At 38.0% G+C, this 18521-nt stretch overlaps 1 protein-coding gene across 4 annotated transcripts; it reads right to left on the bottom strand.

The window, feature by feature from the left end:
* Positions 1–4942: 4942 nt before the first annotated feature.
* Positions 4943–16682, bottom strand: LOC111851416 (transcription factor AP-2-alpha-like). 4 transcript variants are annotated; one of them, XM_023826344.2, is made up of 7 exons: positions 16537–16682; positions 11603–12019; positions 10533–10584; positions 8946–9177; positions 8183–8301; positions 6671–6812; positions 4943–6350 (listed from the first exon to the last, which is right to left on the bottom strand). In XM_023826344.2, exons 1-7 carry the CDS (start codon positions 16567–16569, stop codon positions 6068–6070), a joined length of 1278 nt encoding a protein of 425 aa, XP_023682112.1. In that variant the 5' UTR covers positions 16570–16682; the 3' UTR covers positions 4943–6067. The 4 variants fall into 4 exon arrangements, with proteins under 4 accessions (XP_023682112.1, XP_023682111.1, XP_023682110.1 ...); XM_023826343.2 differs by lacking the exon at positions 16537–16682 and adding an exon at positions 14389–14563; XM_023826342.2 differs by lacking the exon at positions 16537–16682 and adding an exon at positions 13187–13653.
* Between the last annotated feature and the right edge of the window lie 1839 nt (positions 16683–18521).

Here is an 18521-nt window from a genome sequence, read left to right as displayed (position 1 = left end):
TAAACAAATTGTCAATACTTTAAGTAAATACAATTCCTGTCATTTGTAGCAAACGGTGTTATTGAAAAGCTTGTCGTTTTTCTTTGATCATTCACTGTTATTGTTGCTGGATCTACATCAGCAGTGCTACACCCCGAAGCGGTAAAGAGCTCAATTTCCCTGCTTAGAATATCCTGAATGACGCCGACGGAGCCCTTCGCCGGCAGCGCTGCCTTTAAGTTGGATGTTGTTGTTGACACATCATAATATAATCTAATAATATGATAATATATATTATATTTTCTATTTTTATGTATTATATAATAATACATAAAAATAGAATATTGTAAACTCCACTGGAAATTTGTCAGTTTTCGATGCAGGATGCAGCAGTTTGAATGTTTCTGTTACTATATAGAACATTTTATTTGGTGATAAGAAAAATATTTGATTTGAAGTTTCCCCGGTAATAAAACCTGTATACATTTTCCAAATAGGAGGCTTTTTTCATCACACATTATTATACAGTTGAATTGCATCAATATGATTAAAATAGGCGTTTGTTTTTAACTTTATACCTTATGTTTTACTATTTCTTTGTTTCCGTCGCACTGTGACGGCCTGCGCGTTGCCTAATTTGAGAATACTTGAACTCCCACGCAAATGAATGGCGTCTGCAATTTCACTGTTAGTAGCATAATCGTGTAGTGGTAATGGGGAAATTATTTTTTTCTAATAGAAATGTTAGTATGTATTCAGTTAATGTTTTGTAAGGTGAGAATTACTTTTCGATTACCGTTATCTAATGATAATCCATAGCGAATTTGTAGTTAAAAGTCGCCTAAGACGGTTTTTCATGGTTTGTTTTTATTTTCATATGACATTCTGTTCAGCATTTTTAGATTTGCGTACGAATGGAAAAAAAACATATCGAATTGTCGGTTTCCAGAAAATGGTTATTAGACTGCAGCTGTTAATATTTAATGTTTAGAGTTAATTTAATCGGTTATTAACGGTATATATAACCGTTCCAGCACATGGAAGTAATGTGTATATTTAACATAAGATATGAAAGTGCAAAGCAACTTAAGAATGTTTAATATACACTGGCTATGCTACCAAATTAGTTATTAAAAGGCGTTTCGAAAAAAACCAGACGACCCAAGGTAATACTAAAGCACTGTGGTACACATTTCCCATAAAATCAGTATTGGCACCAAATGTCAACATCATCCTCAAAGATTAAAATGTGTGGATATTGATATGAAGGCCAAAAGACAGATTTCTTCAATAATTCAGAATTTTCTTCAGCGAAATTTCTGTAGGAAAAAAGAATCGCGATTTAATTGTGAACTTTGGTGGTGCGTTGACATTGTCTGCGGTGTCTTAGATTAGATTTTTTTTTAAGCTGGGAGAGAGACAGCTTTCAAAGGCAGCTGATTGAAATGGCGTGTGTCTATATGTTGGAAGCCAAGTGAGGGACAAAGCCCCCGCGAAGTCATGGCCACTGAAGCAATTATTCCTCAACGCTGAATTTGGATTAGAGCAATGGAAAGAAGCATATGTTTGGCCTGGGGCGGCGCTCCCCACGCCGGGCTTTACAGAATGTGGGAAGAAAAAGCGACTGAAGCCGGAATATAAACTGTATTAAGAGAAAGGGGACATAAAAGCGTTTTCTTATTAGGGCTAAGGGTGGTGGCATATATTAAACACCCGATGAGCTTTCTAACGTTCCGAGTGATTACATTGTATTCCAGAACCGTTATGTTGACTGTGATGATTTCGCGCCATGATTTTTGTCTTGTGTTTTATTTCTGATTTATAAAAAACATATCATTTTGTATTTTTTTTCGTATTCATCGAAACCTCAGGCCTATAGGACAGTTTAAACTGTTCACAGTTGTATTACAGTATGATTCTAAATATGGTCATTTGATGTAGAGAACTGGGTTACGCCTACAATAATTCCAAGTTAGCCCGCAGCAACTGAGTGGGGGTGCAAACACAGTGAAAGGTAGAACCATGAATGTCGGACAACCATGTGTTAAAAAAAGATTTATTCGATGTTTAAAATTCATTCGGGTTAAGGAAAGCCTAGACGGTTGTTTAGGTGTCGAAATATATGTAGAATGCTGCATAATTTTAGAATATAGGTGATGTGTGTACATTATCACCATTCTGTCTCAGATCCAGCACTCATCTAAGTATGGATCAGGGACGGACGCAATCAGTCAGATTTATCTCACCTAAACTGAAGCAAAATAATATCATTGACTAAATGTGGAGCACCGCGCTGTCATCGAAATTTTATGATAGAAGTCGTCTGTGAACAATATACATGCTTTATGAAATAACTTAACGTGACGTATAATTGCATATTCACTCTGCGGTCCTTGGTATGTTATATTCTAGTCCGCGTATCTATTATATAACTGTTATTAATTTAAATGTTTTTTGCTTATCTCAGAGCACACGCTAAGATGCCTACAACGTTGACTTTAAACCTAATGTTACTCTTGTATTAAAACAATATACATTTTCTGAGTAAAACAAACGGATTAACTTCACAATAATCAAAACACAAGGCCACTAATGTCGTCCTTTCTCTCTCTCGATGGTTAACTTTGGCTCCGTTTCAAATATCAACCGATTTTATCCATTTTTCCCTCCTACCACTGTGAGTTGGTTTCTTAAATTAACTAAGAAAGTGACAGTTGCTTAGTTTTCATAGTTAAACTTATTGACAGACGTCAGGTCGGTTTAATTGAATCGGCGCTTCAGCTCTCCCCCCCCCCCACACCCCTCCCCCTCTCCTCCTCTCCTCCTCTCTCCCTCCCGTTTTTTCTAGAGGACTCCTTTCTGCCGCAGGTAATCATAAATGATTTGATGATGTCAATTTGACCTTTCTCGGCACGGGGGCCCGTGTCCCAGCGGAAGGATGAGGTCAGTCAGGGTAGTAAAAACGGAAAAAGGTCTACGTTAAAGCAGTAGATAATTAGTCAGTTTACTGCTTCACTGAAAACTTAAAGGAATCACATGAGTGAATTCACGAATACCACTGGTGTATAACCTGTTTTTTAAAATGCCATGAAATGACATACACACATAAATATCAATGTTACATAGTATTTAATACACGGTTAATTTGTTTTCGTAAATCTTTGTTATCCATGTGACAATATTATTCAACATACAGCTCTAAATAATTGATTATTAACAAATGTGCACCGAGTGCGGGCCAATTCACCCCGAGTTCTGTTGGGAGTTGCTGTTCCATATTTTCGTCCGGAGCTGCGTATCCATAAGACAGCTTTTCGACTTTATTTATGCTGCCAGATAACCTCTCAAACGACACAGCGCACGGGCGATTAAACGACAGTTTTACCATCAGTTAATAAACCAGCTTCCTCATCAGGAATTAACATTCTTTGGGCCACATTTCGGATTACACAATTCTCAGTGATTCCTATTGCTCAACTGTGTATAAAATACTTCCTTTATTTAATTACAAAATAACTTGTTACGCTAACGTGCCAGTTTAACGCAAAACGTATGTTCGCTATTTCGTCTGTATACAAACTAATCCATTTTAACAGCAATGTTTTTAATTAATAACAAAAACTGAAGAGAATAAAATGAATTAATTAATATTTCAATTAAGACCGTGGTGGTTAGTGAAAAAGAAGGAAACTATACGCTGGTGAATTGAAGTGCAATCAGATGTAATTCATTTATATCAAACTAGGGGTTATGGCTACAATCGACCAAGTACAGCTACATACCGCGAGCCACTGCTGAGATGTGAGCGACATCATTGTCGTTGCAGAAGAGTATTGATAAATGTATACCATAAGAATTACACTAAAATGAATTAAATGGCTTATCAGACCCGTTAAAAAAACGCGAATTTTATTTTTGCTTGGAGTTTTGCCTGGTTGGTAGTTTGTGTCTAGTAGGAAATTATAAATTAGACAATTAAAGGGATACGTTAAATGCTTCGTTATGCGCCGTGGCTGTTCTCTGGTTTAATGTTTTTCCTCCTTTAATTGAAAACAAAATTGCAGCTGAGATCTGGCAATACCACAGAGGAGCGCTCGTCAGCGTGTCGCTCCCCTGTACATATGATTTGTTTAGATGAGCTGAGCAGATGCCACGTCACTCCACCTGCAGGTCGCCGTATGTAGGCTACACCTTAGTATCGCTCATTATACAGTTAACTTCCTTTCACCTGAAAAGCAAAATGTTGATCCGTACCGAAGACCTAACTGAAATTAAGAAGGTGACTAATGTAAACAGTGTTATAGCGTTACCAATCTGAGCAGCCTTTTTAATTCGCTATCACTGGAATTCTATGGTCAGAACTACCTATGTGTAATGTTTGTTTAAATTCATCACCGCTGACTGCTTAAATTGTATTTACCTTTTTTAAAGCTCATAAAACAAATACTTCGTTTACTAATTATACGCAAATAAATTAGTGCTACATTGGTCTATTTATATAGTATTTATTATTATTATTATTATTATTATTATTTTATTTCTACATATACAATCCAGTAACAAACAGTGCAACATTTTAGGATATCACCGAAAATAATATTCGTTTGGTCGTAAGAAATAGAAATCTATAGATCTCGCAAACACACATGGGTCAATAAAATGACCATTTAATAGAAAAGTATTTCAGACCGATGTGGCGTCAGGGATGATGCAATATGTTATTTCCTTTTACGATACAGTTCTCTGAACTCCCGGAGTTGAAAGTTTTAGCTGGTATTGAGATTACCATTATTATTATTACACATGAGGGAAACCGCGGCTGCATATTGCAAATAGAAACCGTCTAGGGAGAGTTAAACTGAATTACACTAACAGTGCTAAATAAAAATACTGTCATGAACGAAAATACGCTCGTGTACACCAACCACGGAATAAAAACAATATATGTGTATAACCATCGACATAAAGCGTATCAAATATTTATTTTCTGGGCAACAAAGGACTATAATACATAGACAAGAATGAGAAGCTGTCAGCACAGCTCAATACAACACAGCTACACGGAAAGCCGCCTCCAATCCAGACACTGGACACGGGCCTACAGGGTGTCACGTGGCCTCAAAAATGTTCAACTCTTTCAAACGTTTAAAAAAATCAAAAGACAATATCCATTTATTGCTGTAATGATGCTTCAAGGAAAGAGCAAAGGGTAAATTATAATCCGCTTGGCACATAACACATTTTCCTGTCAAACGAAAACCCGAACACAAAACAGTTCGTCTCTCGTTATCTTGTCGGTTTTGCTGTATTCGTTTTAAAATCGAATAATGAAGTACAGGAAAACGAAAGTTTATTTCTAGGAGTTTGTTCAGGTGCTTCCTTGTCGCCTCAACATGCTACAGGAGGGCTGAATGAAAAGATCCCAGAGGAAAATAAGAAACGTGTTTGCTAACAACCATGAAACCACATGAAAAACTAATCGAATAAAACCCACTAAAACAGGAGGAACCAGATAAATAAAAAAGCTTCAACAGACGCACCATATTTACAATTCCCATTAAATTACACTTAAATAAATATATACATACATGAACACTGATTCCCTTATATAACCGTGAATCGTGTTAGAATTCAAAATTCAAGTTGGTCGCTTTACCTTGGCGTGGAAGTCTATCACTGAAGTCATGACATGGAACTGTGTTTTTTTTTTCAAGTTTATTTTTCACAATACTGATAAAAATGCATCCTTTTACTTTCTCTTCATATGGCTACAATCGTAACTTGTGATATATGAGGGTTGCTGAAATTCATCTGTCCGTCGCAGCTCATAAAGAGGGGGGAGGGACAGCAAAAGTCCTCGAAGTGACGGGGGCTCCTATTATTCACTTATTTATTTATTTTCAAGCAGCTCCATCTCTTTTTCCGTGTGATTATTTAATTTAATTGGAGGGGTGCCTGACTTCCCATGATTCCACAGTTGAAATGTGATGAAACTGATGTAAAATCGTAGGATCCGGGGGTGGTCTGTACGATTTCTTGATCATTTGTATCGCTAAATATTTATAATGGACTACTTGTGCGAGGTGACTCACTTCCTGTGCTTCTCCTCTTTATCTCCACTTTTGGTGCCGTTGTCATTGTGGTTGTTATTGTTGAGGTACATCTTGTCCATGGCTTTTACGGCTTCCGTCAGATAGTTCTGTAACGCCGTGAGGGCTGCGCACATTGCCGGGGTACCGAATCCATGCGAAATTAGGCTGAAGTGGCTCAAACAGCTCTGAATCCCTGGCTCAAGAATAGGCTGTGGTCGGGAATTCCCCAAGGGAGTACGGTCCTGGGAAAGCAGGTCTGTGAATTCTTTGCAGATTTGTCTAGAAGAAACACAGCGAATTTATGTCAGCGTGAGCGTCTACGCAATTTCAGCATAATGACATGGCAAAATACGCAACTCATTCTTGAAAGTTTTGGGGATACATGGCGCAGTTTAGTCTTCAATTTAAGACACTAATGAATACAACAGCAGCAGAAAAAGTGCGTGACACTTTTAGGCTTGTAACTGCAGATTCAGTAGTCAAACTTTTTAAATTACCTACGACATAATCATGTGACAAACATGTTTATGCTACGCTTAATGTGTCACTGTAGCCGGGAACATTATTGAATTGGACATTGTAATAACAGATTAACTTACTTTGTCGCTAGTAGCATGTTTTTTCTTTGGACTTGTTCATTTGGGTCAGAATGCTGACGGTTTACATATTCGGCTACTGCCTTGGCTGGGAACTCCGTTTCGCAGACATAACCAAAATCTCTAGCAAGATGAACTGCTTCGCCTAAAGAGGGAGAAACAATGTTTCGGTGCACATTATTAGAAGTCTGCAATTAATCTCTATATTACTGTGTGTATTACAAACATACTGACAGAACGCCTATAGAAACACCGATCTCTTAAAAACAGCGTAGGCTAACTGTTCTATATTGCTTTAATACCTTATTCGGATTTAAAGACAATATACCGTGCATAGAGATGAACAGGTAATGGATATGTGAATTTTTACAGTGTACAGCGTTATGCCATGTTAAATCAAAAGACACTGAATTGCTGGGTCAATACGTTTATATACTAACCATTAATACTGAAAAGGTTCTATGATCCGCAATCGAAATTTAATTTCAAGTGGGAAGACATTAGTCTTCTTATAGCCTTACTGGAGTCATTCAACTGAGACATTTCGCCTTTTGTCCTTCCTATCTTCGGTTCTAATTTCCTGGACCAGTTGGGTTTTGACTGCGGCACTTCCTGACACACAACATTCGAGGCCTTTTGAAGGCATGAGTCATTTAGGATTTCAAACCGAAGCTCAGTACACCGGTATGTACAAAAAGGAGCGGACGTTACACGGTAATATCTACCTGGAAACGGCACTGTCCCTCAACAGATAATTGATTGCCTTTGTATACCGACCCCCACTCCCCTATCGCAACCCAATCATACATTTCATCAGGCTTATTAACATATAATACACTTAATTTCAATGAAGCAAAAAAGGAATACAGCATTCAAGCCCTCAACTGCAATGATTAACAGGAACCAATGAACCATTCGAGGGTTTCACCTCGACGCACAACCCACCAAATGCCACTGCACGAAACAGCAACGTTCAATTTGCCAGCACAATGGGTTTCCTCTGCCGCTGCACGATAAACGCTTACCATATGCTACAGTCACATACGTTATACAATATATTTACATTTGTGTAACTGGAAGATCTGTCTACTTTTGAAATGAACAGCCCTGTTTGTTGTACTGTGTTATCAACATAAAATACAATAACATTTTTGCCATTGATTACAGTTACATGGGGATATATTTTTAAAAAAATCAATTTCCTTTCAGAAAATATATTCTGGATGGCGGTGTGATAAAAACGTATGTTCCTCACCTAGCAGAATGTAACCTCGGCCCGACCGTGCTTACGCTCTGATATGGGCCTATGTGGCTTTAGCAGAAAACAAAAGAAACATTTTCCATAGCCGCTTTGTATTGACCATAATCTAACATTATTGTGACATATGCCTTTAATGTATTATCGATTGCACTGTAGGTGTGAAATGAAATAAGGAAAGTTTTGACTGATTCTTAAAAAGACCTTTCCGTAATTTCCGTGAACAACAAAATTCCAGTCGCGCACACGTAACTTACCCTCCACTAGTGACGTCAGCAGCGTAACGTTTGCGGCCTTGCGTCTGCCTGCTGGTAGGTTTAACCCAATTTTGTCCAGTTTTTCTCTTAAGGACCTTCCACCGTTTTTAGATTTAGCCCTATATTAAAACCAGAAGAAAAGATGCTCAGGTCCTCATCCATACAAAGCAACAGACAAGAAATCCTAATGACCGCACATCAATAGTTAAATAGTCAATGCATCTACATCTGTTTATATAAAACATGAAATATTTGGGGGAACTGTTTTAGGAATCAGTCATTTCCATACGGCATAAAACGAATGCATGCACTCCTTAAAATAACTCCAACCACAGTACTGTCTACGATGTTTAAGTGTAGCAACATCTTTGTAACAATTTTGTATTATTCAGATTAATTTATATGATTCCGATTCATTGACAGTTTGTAATGTTTCAATATTTTAACCATGTCGAAGGTTTGCAGAGAAAAATAGCCCAAGGCGAAGCCAACACAAAGGCGGACAGCATTGTTCATTTTATTAACCTACATTTTTAGATTCGATATCCTTTTCTGATTCTTAAATATCACGTTTGTTTATATTCAGTTTATCTCAGCCAATTTTAACCACCTAAGTTTTCTCAGATATAGAGTCAGTAACATGTAAGGCAAGTACATTGTTATCTGTTATTGAAAATCTCGGTCGAGTTAAATGGTCTTGCCTTTATTGTGATAGTTAGTGTACACATGGATGAACCCAAACCAAGCAACACGAAGAGCCCACCTCCTCAGCACTCCTCCCAGCAGAGAGGCATTCAGGCACTCGGGCGGAGAGAGGCGTCTCTGCACTTCCGCCACCGTGACCTTGTATTTTGATGTTGAGCTGAGCAGAGACAGGCGACCCGGAACAGAACAGAACACTTCGTTGGGGTTTATCACGCCGCCGAAGAGCCCATCCTTACTCATGGGGATGGTGGAGATGGTGCTGCCTGTGTTTTTAGAGAGCGAAACCGGACCTACAACGAAAAAACATGTCAGAAATGCGCTCGATATCCACGCCCGTTCAAAGAATCCGAAAGAATGGCGCTCGTACAAGTCCATCTTCTGCTATTTTCTGGAAAGTGGTTTACTAGTAATATTGTCATGGAACAGAATAAAGATTAAAGGTAACTGAAAAGTGTAACTGTCGTTTGCTCATTTCCACCCAGTCTCCATTTAATTAGTAGCATTCTTAAAAAAAAACCACATATAATCCAACACGTAATCACAGTGCAGTATCTCAGCACTACCGCCCGATAAACGCATAACGATAAACGCATTTCGATTTAATATCAGTTATATTACTCTGCTCTACAACATAAACACAATAATTTGTAACCTGCTGACTTTATAATAGAAGCTAAATCTTTCAAGCAGTGTGCCAAGCCTAGGAAACACGTCAGATTGACTGAAACGTAATAACGATGTCATGTAAAATGAACTAAATTATGTATAGTGTAACGCAATTTGTTAAGTAAATACATTTTTGTGAAATATTTCAAAATTTCACACACATAATGGAGTTGTTATATGTGTATTTTTCATGTATTTTTTCCGCCATTCAGACTAGTTGTTGCACACTGGATTTTTACAATTTAATACATATAAATACGGTTATTTGATGACGTTTTGTTTAGGATACCGCTGTCTTCAGGAAACAAAAGAATTGGCAATTTTGGACAGATGACTTGTGACGTTAATAGCTCAGGGGAGGCTAATAGAGACAATAGGAGTTAAACGAACTCTTGAGATTACTAATATAAGAGCCAATTATCATGTTGATGTGCAAAGAGTATCTCTTAAGATTTGTCCCCCACGTATCTCATTTGACTTTAGAAAAACTCTTATAAGCTGCGTATTTACAGCAGATGAAAAAAACTACCGAACTCCAATTCATTGCGGCTCACGTAGGCATAATATGCAGCACTGCACACGCTCAAAGTGGCGTTTACCGAAATTGTAGTAGGAAATGGTCATCAAATAACTGAGAATTGTCCCGCAGCATTTTAAAAATTTGTGAAGCTGCAAATAATTTCTACTAAACTGTTTGCAGCCCCCAACTGAAATCACACATCATTAGCAGCTGTTTTTTTTTAAATATCAGGGTTCTGAAACGATAACATAACAGAGAACAAGCCTCGACAGAGCGACGTGCTTTTCCAAATACACTCTGCTGAACGTTAACAAATGTACATGTTTTAAATCTCTTAAGAGCATATATGTATATATCCTAATCAGAAACAATTAACTCAAAAGCGAAGGCAATCTTGTCTAATACGCCTGAATTGTTTACCCCACAGCGTAAAACCTATATTTAAAAAATATCGCTTACCTTTCTTAATGACAGTCTGGTCTTGAATATTTATGCCTTGCTCTTCGACGTGCTGAAAAATAATCGAAATTTTAATTTACAAAGGCTTTATATAGCATAACGAGCTGCTTTCACAGGTGCTGTGTTTAAAGGGCAGTGGGAGAGCGCGAGAGAGCAGTTAGCATTAGTGGATGAGGATAAAAGTATATAAACTGTTTACGGGATTGCAACACCAATGACTTAACGAAGTAACTTTGAAATAGTAAAAGCCGAGGTGCACTGCTACACCAAGAATGAATTACTGTTTACATAATGTCTAACTGTGATTACAAATCGAGCACATCGCGCCTGAAATTCGAGATTGTTCAAGTTGCATGACAAATGAGCTCAATCAACGGAAAGACTATTTCCTTCATAAAAGAGGCACGTCAATATTGCATTTCTCACTTACTTGAGTTGCAACCGACTGAATGTAAATGTTTATTGGGAATTTATTTTTTTATTATATTGAATTCTTTCCTATTAGCATTTGAACGTTAAGCTAATTCGACGTACGTTATGTACAATAAGGTTCACGTAGCGTAATATATCTTTGAGGCATCCTCGGCATAACATGAATTAAGGCCGCCAATTAATTAAGTAACCTTCAAATTTTTGTGACACAATATGCGACTATTTGCAGATTTACTACTAATCTGTTTCGATTATCGCTGGTCAAAAATTAGATAGTAAAACAGGAAGCATGACACTAATAAGAGATAAAATACACTATAGAGTTCGTTCATAATGAAAATACAGTAATTGTATTGATTTGTGCAAATTTATCTATTTTATTTCACGACGAGGGGATGCTGATTTTTGACGATTACTATTGTCAATATTTAAAAAAATATTGTATATTTTGTATAATATTGCAAATTTGTAAAGTGATACCTTGTTCTTCATCTTATCAGATTGCAAAGTGCGGGCAAAAAAAAAAATGACCAGGATGGTGATCATGTGGGAGAATAAAATGTATTATACCGGTTTTGGCAGCAGGTTGCAGTGCTTTGAAATGCAACATGTCGTTAAATGAATTTAAATTGTCTTACCTGAACATCTTCTAGGGGATGAGGTATTCCATGGATAGAGATAGAATCTGTCAGTCCAGAATCGATTCCGTGTCCCGACGGCAGAAGGACTTCTCTCCGGTAGTCCCGACATAGCTGAGGCGGCAAGCCGCGATGCTGATGCAGCAAACTGCTCTCCTGGCTCTGCCTTTGTCCCGGCCAGCCGGGGTGCTGCGGCTGCGGCTGGCTGTGCAGAGAGTTGAGGGAGTAGGGGTCGTTGACGTGCGAGTAAGGGTCCTGAGACTGCGGGTAGATGGGCTGGTAAGGTGGAGGGAAGTACGGGGGCTGGAAGTCGGAGTTGGGAGTGTGGGAGAGCGGCGGAGCGCTGGCGTACGGAGACTGAGCCACGCTCCCCAGCTGAGATAATCTGGCCGTCCCATTGCTACCGTCGTGACGATCCTATGAAAAAGAAAAGAAGAATATGTCCCACTTTACAATCATATTTGCAACGACCCGTTAAAAATTCAAGTGACGCAATTTTATCCGCATTTTAGCAGCGCTATTTCATGGCAAGAAAAATCATCACTATTAATTAAAATCCATAAAGTAGCCAAAACAAGACGCATACACGTGTAGGCCTGATACAAACATCAGTAAGAAAATAAAATAATAATAATTACAACGCAGTCGACGGGGTTTCAGGTAAATGATCAGGCAGCAATTATGCATAACTGTTTCACTGTGTGTATGATACAAAGTATTAAGGATTTTCGAGCGTGTGTCACGCTTCCGCTGACCGATTGCTGTTGGCAAATTGTAATAATACAAGAAACGCCTCCAGCAGACTTAATAAAATGCTTGCAATCTGTGCTTAAATACAAAGTTTTACTCATTTGCATCCTCTGTCAGCAATACTTACCATCGCGGAAAAACTGTGTACTAACATCTGCGAAACGATTCGAAAAATTCTGACAGCAGAATTTTAGGGATAAAAAGAAACAAATAAAAGCCGATAAAATAACAAAAAGTAAACGCAATTTAAATAAGCCCAGCAACACACTACTGGCAGTTCACAGTGTCGATGTTCATATGTGCACCGCCGAAGCGCAGTAATCCATCAGAATTTGGTTAAATTCCCGTTGCCCTTCATTTGATTTTAAAATGCAGTGTTATGTCTCGTAGATTATTATTTAGAATGTTTCATATCCTCCTTCTGTCTTCTCGCTCTATAACTGAGCAGCCTGGCTCCGGCTCATATTAGCCGAGATCAGCTTCTTCCCTCGGACTCCTAATAGCAGATATTCATGACTATTAATATAACACGAATACTTAATAAGAGAAGAATGGTCGGAAATCGAGCGTGAAGCGAGGAAGCAACTCAAGGCAGAGTCTGCACTAAATGACGTCCATTGAACGGAGAATCAGTGTATCTAATCAGAGATGGAGAGGGAAAGAGAGAGAGAGGGAGTGAAGGAGAGAGAGGGAGACAAAAAGGGGGCACATTCTCCTGCGTCTGACGAATCAGAAAGAAGGGGGAACATTTTAAAAGGTTGGAGGGCAAGCCAAAGTGAGAAGACTGAATTAAAGGAGAAATAAAACGAAAAAGAGAAAGAAACCCCTCTGTACCTCGGTTTCGTTTGAAAATTCGGTGATTCCTAAGTTGCTCTGGACTGGCCCATTTTTATTGCACTGAACGCGGCTTTTCGGGCGACCAGTTGCCTTGTTTTTCATATCAGCTCCCGATGTTCCGCGTTCCGTGTTTGTTTTAGTTGTTCCGTTCGACTGATCCATGGCTGAGCCGTCTAACGCAACGGCCAAGTCGAGTGTTTGAGGCGAAGATGAAAAACGTCCAAAATTCGTGCTGACAGCGAGCAGAGTAGCATAAGCAGTCCGCTCACTCCGTGCCCCATTTATAATTAGCTTTTCATCAGATAATAAATTCAACACCGAACAATCCACTGTCAGTTTAGAAAAGCGTACCAATGTCCATGGACCAAAACTTCGATAGTTAAATAAGAAAAAGACACCGATCGAGAGCGAATCTAAACTCTCCAACGTCTGGTCTCGATCCTGGCGTGGCCCTGCAGTCTGAACCCGTTTGACTGGATACGCGACTTCTAGACAACTGCCAAAATAAGTAACAAACCAAACCGCCCGGACACCTACAGAGTAAAAAGATCAGTACTTCCCATAATATGAATGTTTCAATGAAACAAGGTGCAAATCATATCGTAGTTCCAACTATTTAAATTTAAATTGAGCATATTTTTTTAATTTGTTGAGCGTCGGTACAGTGCATTTTTGACAATCTCTTGACATTTTATTTCGTAAACTAGAAAACACACCACTCTCCTGTAACTGATTCACAATATTTGGAAACGTTGTTTAAAGTGTGCCTATTTTAAAGTTATGATCTAAACAGCGTTAATGCATTCAAGCATTTTCTTTTTAAATATAATTTACTATAAATTACGCAGTACACGCGTACCTGTGGACCTGTAGCGGGTAAACAGAATATAACGTCTGGTATATTCAATTAACTATGTTCAACCTTTATACATTCTCATATTATTGTCATTATTATTGTTGTTATTATCATTATTGTCATCATCATCAGTACTAAAAGCATCGTACTTTATGTGGTTACAGTTTTTCTAAGACTATATTAAAATAAAATTCTAACCAAAAATACATTACACTAATTAATTCATTTACTTTAAGTTTCTTTAGTTCCCATACATATTAATTTTGTTTTTAGTGCATTTTTACTGCTTTTTTATTATTTAATTTTTAATGAAATTATGTTGGACGATGAAAAAGCCGCTTACCTCACAGTCTTCGTACTTAATATTATCCATTAATTTCCAAAGCATTTTCGGTTTTGTATGTGTTGAAAACGCTGCTGTCTTTTTTCACACTGCGAATTGTTTTCTGTGTCTTACAGTATTTTGCTGCTATTCTGTCTGCGTTCTGACATCTCCCTCTAATGGCGAAAGTAAAGGCTTGTTCCTCGCGCGGTAATATGTTTCTGATTTGCTCATTAGCATATAGGCAGCAGTCTGATTGCCGACTCTCAGGCGTTGCGTGGACAGGTAAACCGAGACGTTTTCCAAGCAGAATGCCCGCCTTTCAGAGAATACATTTATTCCCCTTATGATATTTTAATTCCGATTGGGTCATCGTGATATGCCAATATTGAAATGCATGTCACTGGCAGGTTTAGACGTACATTTAAAACTTAAGCGTATCTATCTGTCAATTGGCGAAGTGATTTTAAAAGGTCTACACATTGTAATGGATTTTAAAATATATGTATAATTTGTTTAGCGACAATTTAAATCCAATGGCCCCTTTAAATTTAGGCTCGGATTCAGGCAACATATCTGATACATTCGCCTGAAATAAAAATTCTTTTCGGCATGTATATATTGTAAAAATATAGCATATAGATGTGGTCACATTGATTCACTGAAGCTTTGGTAAGCTACATGATTGTCCCTCTCATGTTAAAATGACAACAGTTTGTTGTTTTAGTCCTATTGAGGCCGGGGCGTTTAAAACTAGCCCTACTAGTGTTATGCAAACGGTAAACAGTCATTGCAGGTAAGGGGCTATAGTTGAGCAAACTAGTTTGCATTTAAAAAGAAAATAATTATCACAACAAAAAAACACATTATTTTAATGTCAATGCGGAGTCGCAGCAGACAGTTTCAGCTTCGGTCCCTGGCGACAGCTAAAGACCGCTTTGTCGGGGGAAAACAGGTAAAGCTCTCCTAGGCGTTGGCTTTAATCTCCATTTTGGTGGGGTTGCGGGGGGGGGGGGCGGACTCCAAATCCGCTGCCATTAATGAAAGGTCAAGACTCGTACCATCTCTCACAAGGATCACAAAATATGACGGTGAGATACAAGCTGAAATATTGGATTTCTCTTTTGGGTTCTCGTATTTTTTTTTAACTTGGTGCCTCGTCTTCAATTTCTTTATAGACATATATGCCACTAGAAAACACGCACTATTTTTGGTATTTATGAAAAAATGCACTTTAAAAGATTATCATAAACAGAAATGATACTCAATAGGGTACAAATAGAAGTAAACAGAAATCTTTAGTACACTTTCGAATGCTTACATTTTAAGCGAACGACCCTGTTTACTTTTGATTTGAAATATAGATTTCTGTAATTAGTGTTTTACGGAAAGAAAATGTGTCAGAATACGGCCGCATGGATAAATCAGCCTGGCATTACAATGTTAAACTTCAGAAAAGGGTACCAGCGCTATATTGTATGTGAGTATGATTGTTAAGCCAAGGCCTATAATCGAATTTTTTTTAAAAGTGAATTGAATAATATTGAAGCGCCTACACGTCATTAAATGAAATATAAATTAAATATATTTCGGGGGGGGGGGGGGGGGGTTACTGTCTTCAGGACATACTGTGAACAGTCTAAGGCAGGATTTATTTAGTGACTGTCCTGTAGGCCTGACATAATCACTACGAAGGCCTGTTTTATTAACAGCCATATTGGGCTGATAAGGGCGCACATTTCCAAAACACGTCTCCTTTATTTTCACGAAAGATGCGTATTGTGAGAGTAGAAACTTTAGTGACAGTGCAGCTCGTACAGGAAAAACACATTTCAGACCCTACAATTTAATATTCAATATAAAATTCAGCACCAAAGATATCCTGTGTTTTCCTTGAAATATGTCTTTACCCTTGTGGTTGGAAGCCAATCATTTAATCTCAGATTTAACGCCCTTTTCCGTGCTACAAAAATACATTAAAATGTTACATTGCTTCAGCCTTACAAAACACACTACAAGGCCCATTATTGCTGTCTGATGGTACTCGTTCTTGCTAATGAAAAGTTGACGGCAGCGTTTTATGTTTCGTTTGGTTTTCTATTTAAATGACCGTGACGATATTTGACACATGATAGACAAGTATAAAATGTACTATTAAAGGGCACCTACCTGCCAATCCCCCATTTTGCCCATTATTGACATTGTTTTCTTCGTACTCTGTATGTTGGATCATGCACGGTGTTATCTCACTGAACCTCTGATCTCAAAGTGAAATTCTGCTTTTACCTGAACAGGATCATCTCACCTGGCCATAAAACAGGGCGCCACCGTGCGGCGCATGCGCACCTCGCCGGCTCTGTAACTTCAAACTACCCTAAAAAGGACGTTAACAATTACCCTGCATATTATATAAATATATATATTCTTCGTACTCGTATTCAATATGCCAAAGAAATGTACTTTATTGAATAACAAAATTTAACCGCTGTGAAAGTTGAAACCTCAAACCTTGACTGATACTCTACAGGTACAACTAATGACAAAATAACCCCAACCTTTCCGTAGATTAAATTTTAGTCTCCGTAAACAGCCTGTTAATGGTTCCCTTTTATTCTTCTTCTCGCGATTTTATTCTGAAATAAATCCGTATCGAATATTATTTCTACTGAAATAAATAAATGTGAGGATATGTGTTTTTGGCCTGTTGCAAAGGCATATAGCACAGACTGCAGTGTGAAAATTTAAATACCTATGCGGTTTGACTTGACCAATTTACCTGTTCGGAAATCGGAAACCAAAGAACATACACCGAACTTATTATTTCGTAAAATATTCCATAGCTGTATCCACTTCTGTATACAGTTGCCTAATTTAAAAGGTTAAAAGTTCTGAAAATAAGGGTAACACGGCGCTCCTGGGGCGGCGCTTACGCTGTCAAATGAAGCGTGAAATAGCTGGTTCACTTATCAACGTACTCTTAAGAAACTCTATACAACTTGTATCACATTACATATTTTAATATCACAAGTTTAAACAACGTAGCGCAGTTCCAGATATTTAGCACATTCGTTAGCCTATCAAATGAGCAAGGAGAGCCTTAAAGGACGACCACTAAGTCGCGGGTGTTCGTAAATGCCGAATAGAAACGGCAACGTTTTTGGTAATAACTATAACGAACGCGCACGAAGCAGTGCACACCGTATAATGCGTATTATGTAGGCCTGTTATAATTCGTTGAAATTTGAGTCAGTACACTAAGCTATTAAGTAGGCCTGTTGTGTATTCTCATATATCCAAATATATATTCAAAAGACATCAGGTTGTTCAGAGGCAGTCTACACAACATTTTAGAAAATCCACTTAAGTCTGCATCCAAGCAAATGCATGCTGAAGTAGATTACATGTGATCTACAAATGTGATTTCAGAATGGACACTTCAGACTGGGCACAGTTATAGTCTAGGAAACATTAAGTTGCTGTTAGGTAGGAAGATAATGTAAGCCTATGTAGTACAGGAATTCTGGAATATCTATCCTAAACTGTAAATGTAATGTATACCATAAATAAAATGAATAAATAATGAATACTCGTGTAATAAATTCCCACTTATAGGCCGATTAACCGACAACTTACATATACTGTAAAGCCTATGCATAACATATACATGACATGATATATACTAAATATTTGCGTGAATTGAAATAAAAACAAAGCAAAACTCAACCGGCATTTTTAATTTTCATGTTTTATGCCACATCAAATAAAATCTTTGTACATTCTTAGAATAAAGCCTCTGTCTTGAAATAGTCCAAGACAACTTAGTTACACGAAGAAAATAACTAAAGGTTACATATGGTTTATTTTCTAGCACGCCTTTACACACACACGCAAACACACAGACCAGGGCCCGCCCGCAATAAGGAAATAATTAGTTCTCTGGCGCCATCATCCGACGAAAAACGGACTTATCTTTGACTGGCCTCCGCGGAAAAATGTGAATACATGAGCGAATCCTTCTTGCTTTAATTTAGGCTAATACGTAAACGGAGGCTGCATTTCCATTATCATTCAGGTCATGAGGGAAATAATGTTAGCAGGCTGAAAATGGTCGCTTTTTAAGATTTTCATTAATGCTTTGAAAAAGTTTTCTTTTT

Source organism: Paramormyrops kingsleyae, chromosome 4, assembly GCF_048594095.1.
Source record: "Paramormyrops kingsleyae isolate MSU_618 chromosome 4, PKINGS_0.4, whole genome shotgun sequence".
Taxonomy (NCBI): Eukaryota; Metazoa; Chordata; class Actinopteri; order Osteoglossiformes; family Mormyridae; genus Paramormyrops; species Paramormyrops kingsleyae.
The sequence above is the reverse complement of the archived record's forward strand: the minus strand, read 5'-3'. Positions and strand labels throughout refer to the sequence as shown.

Coding starts and splice junctions, on each gene's coding strand:
- LOC111851416 (XM_023826342.2), bottom strand. CDS start 13,351: ATGGATCAGTCGAACGGAACAACTAAAACAAACACGGAACGCGGAACA. Junction 9,178..10,532: donor CCAGACTGTCATTAAGAAAG/GTAAGCGATATT, acceptor TTTTCGTTGTAG/GTCCGGTTTCGCTCTCTAAA. Junction 6,813..8,182: donor GCTGACGTCACTAGTGGAGG/GTAAGTTACGTG, acceptor CTCCCTCTTTAG/GCGAAGCAGTTCATCTTGCT.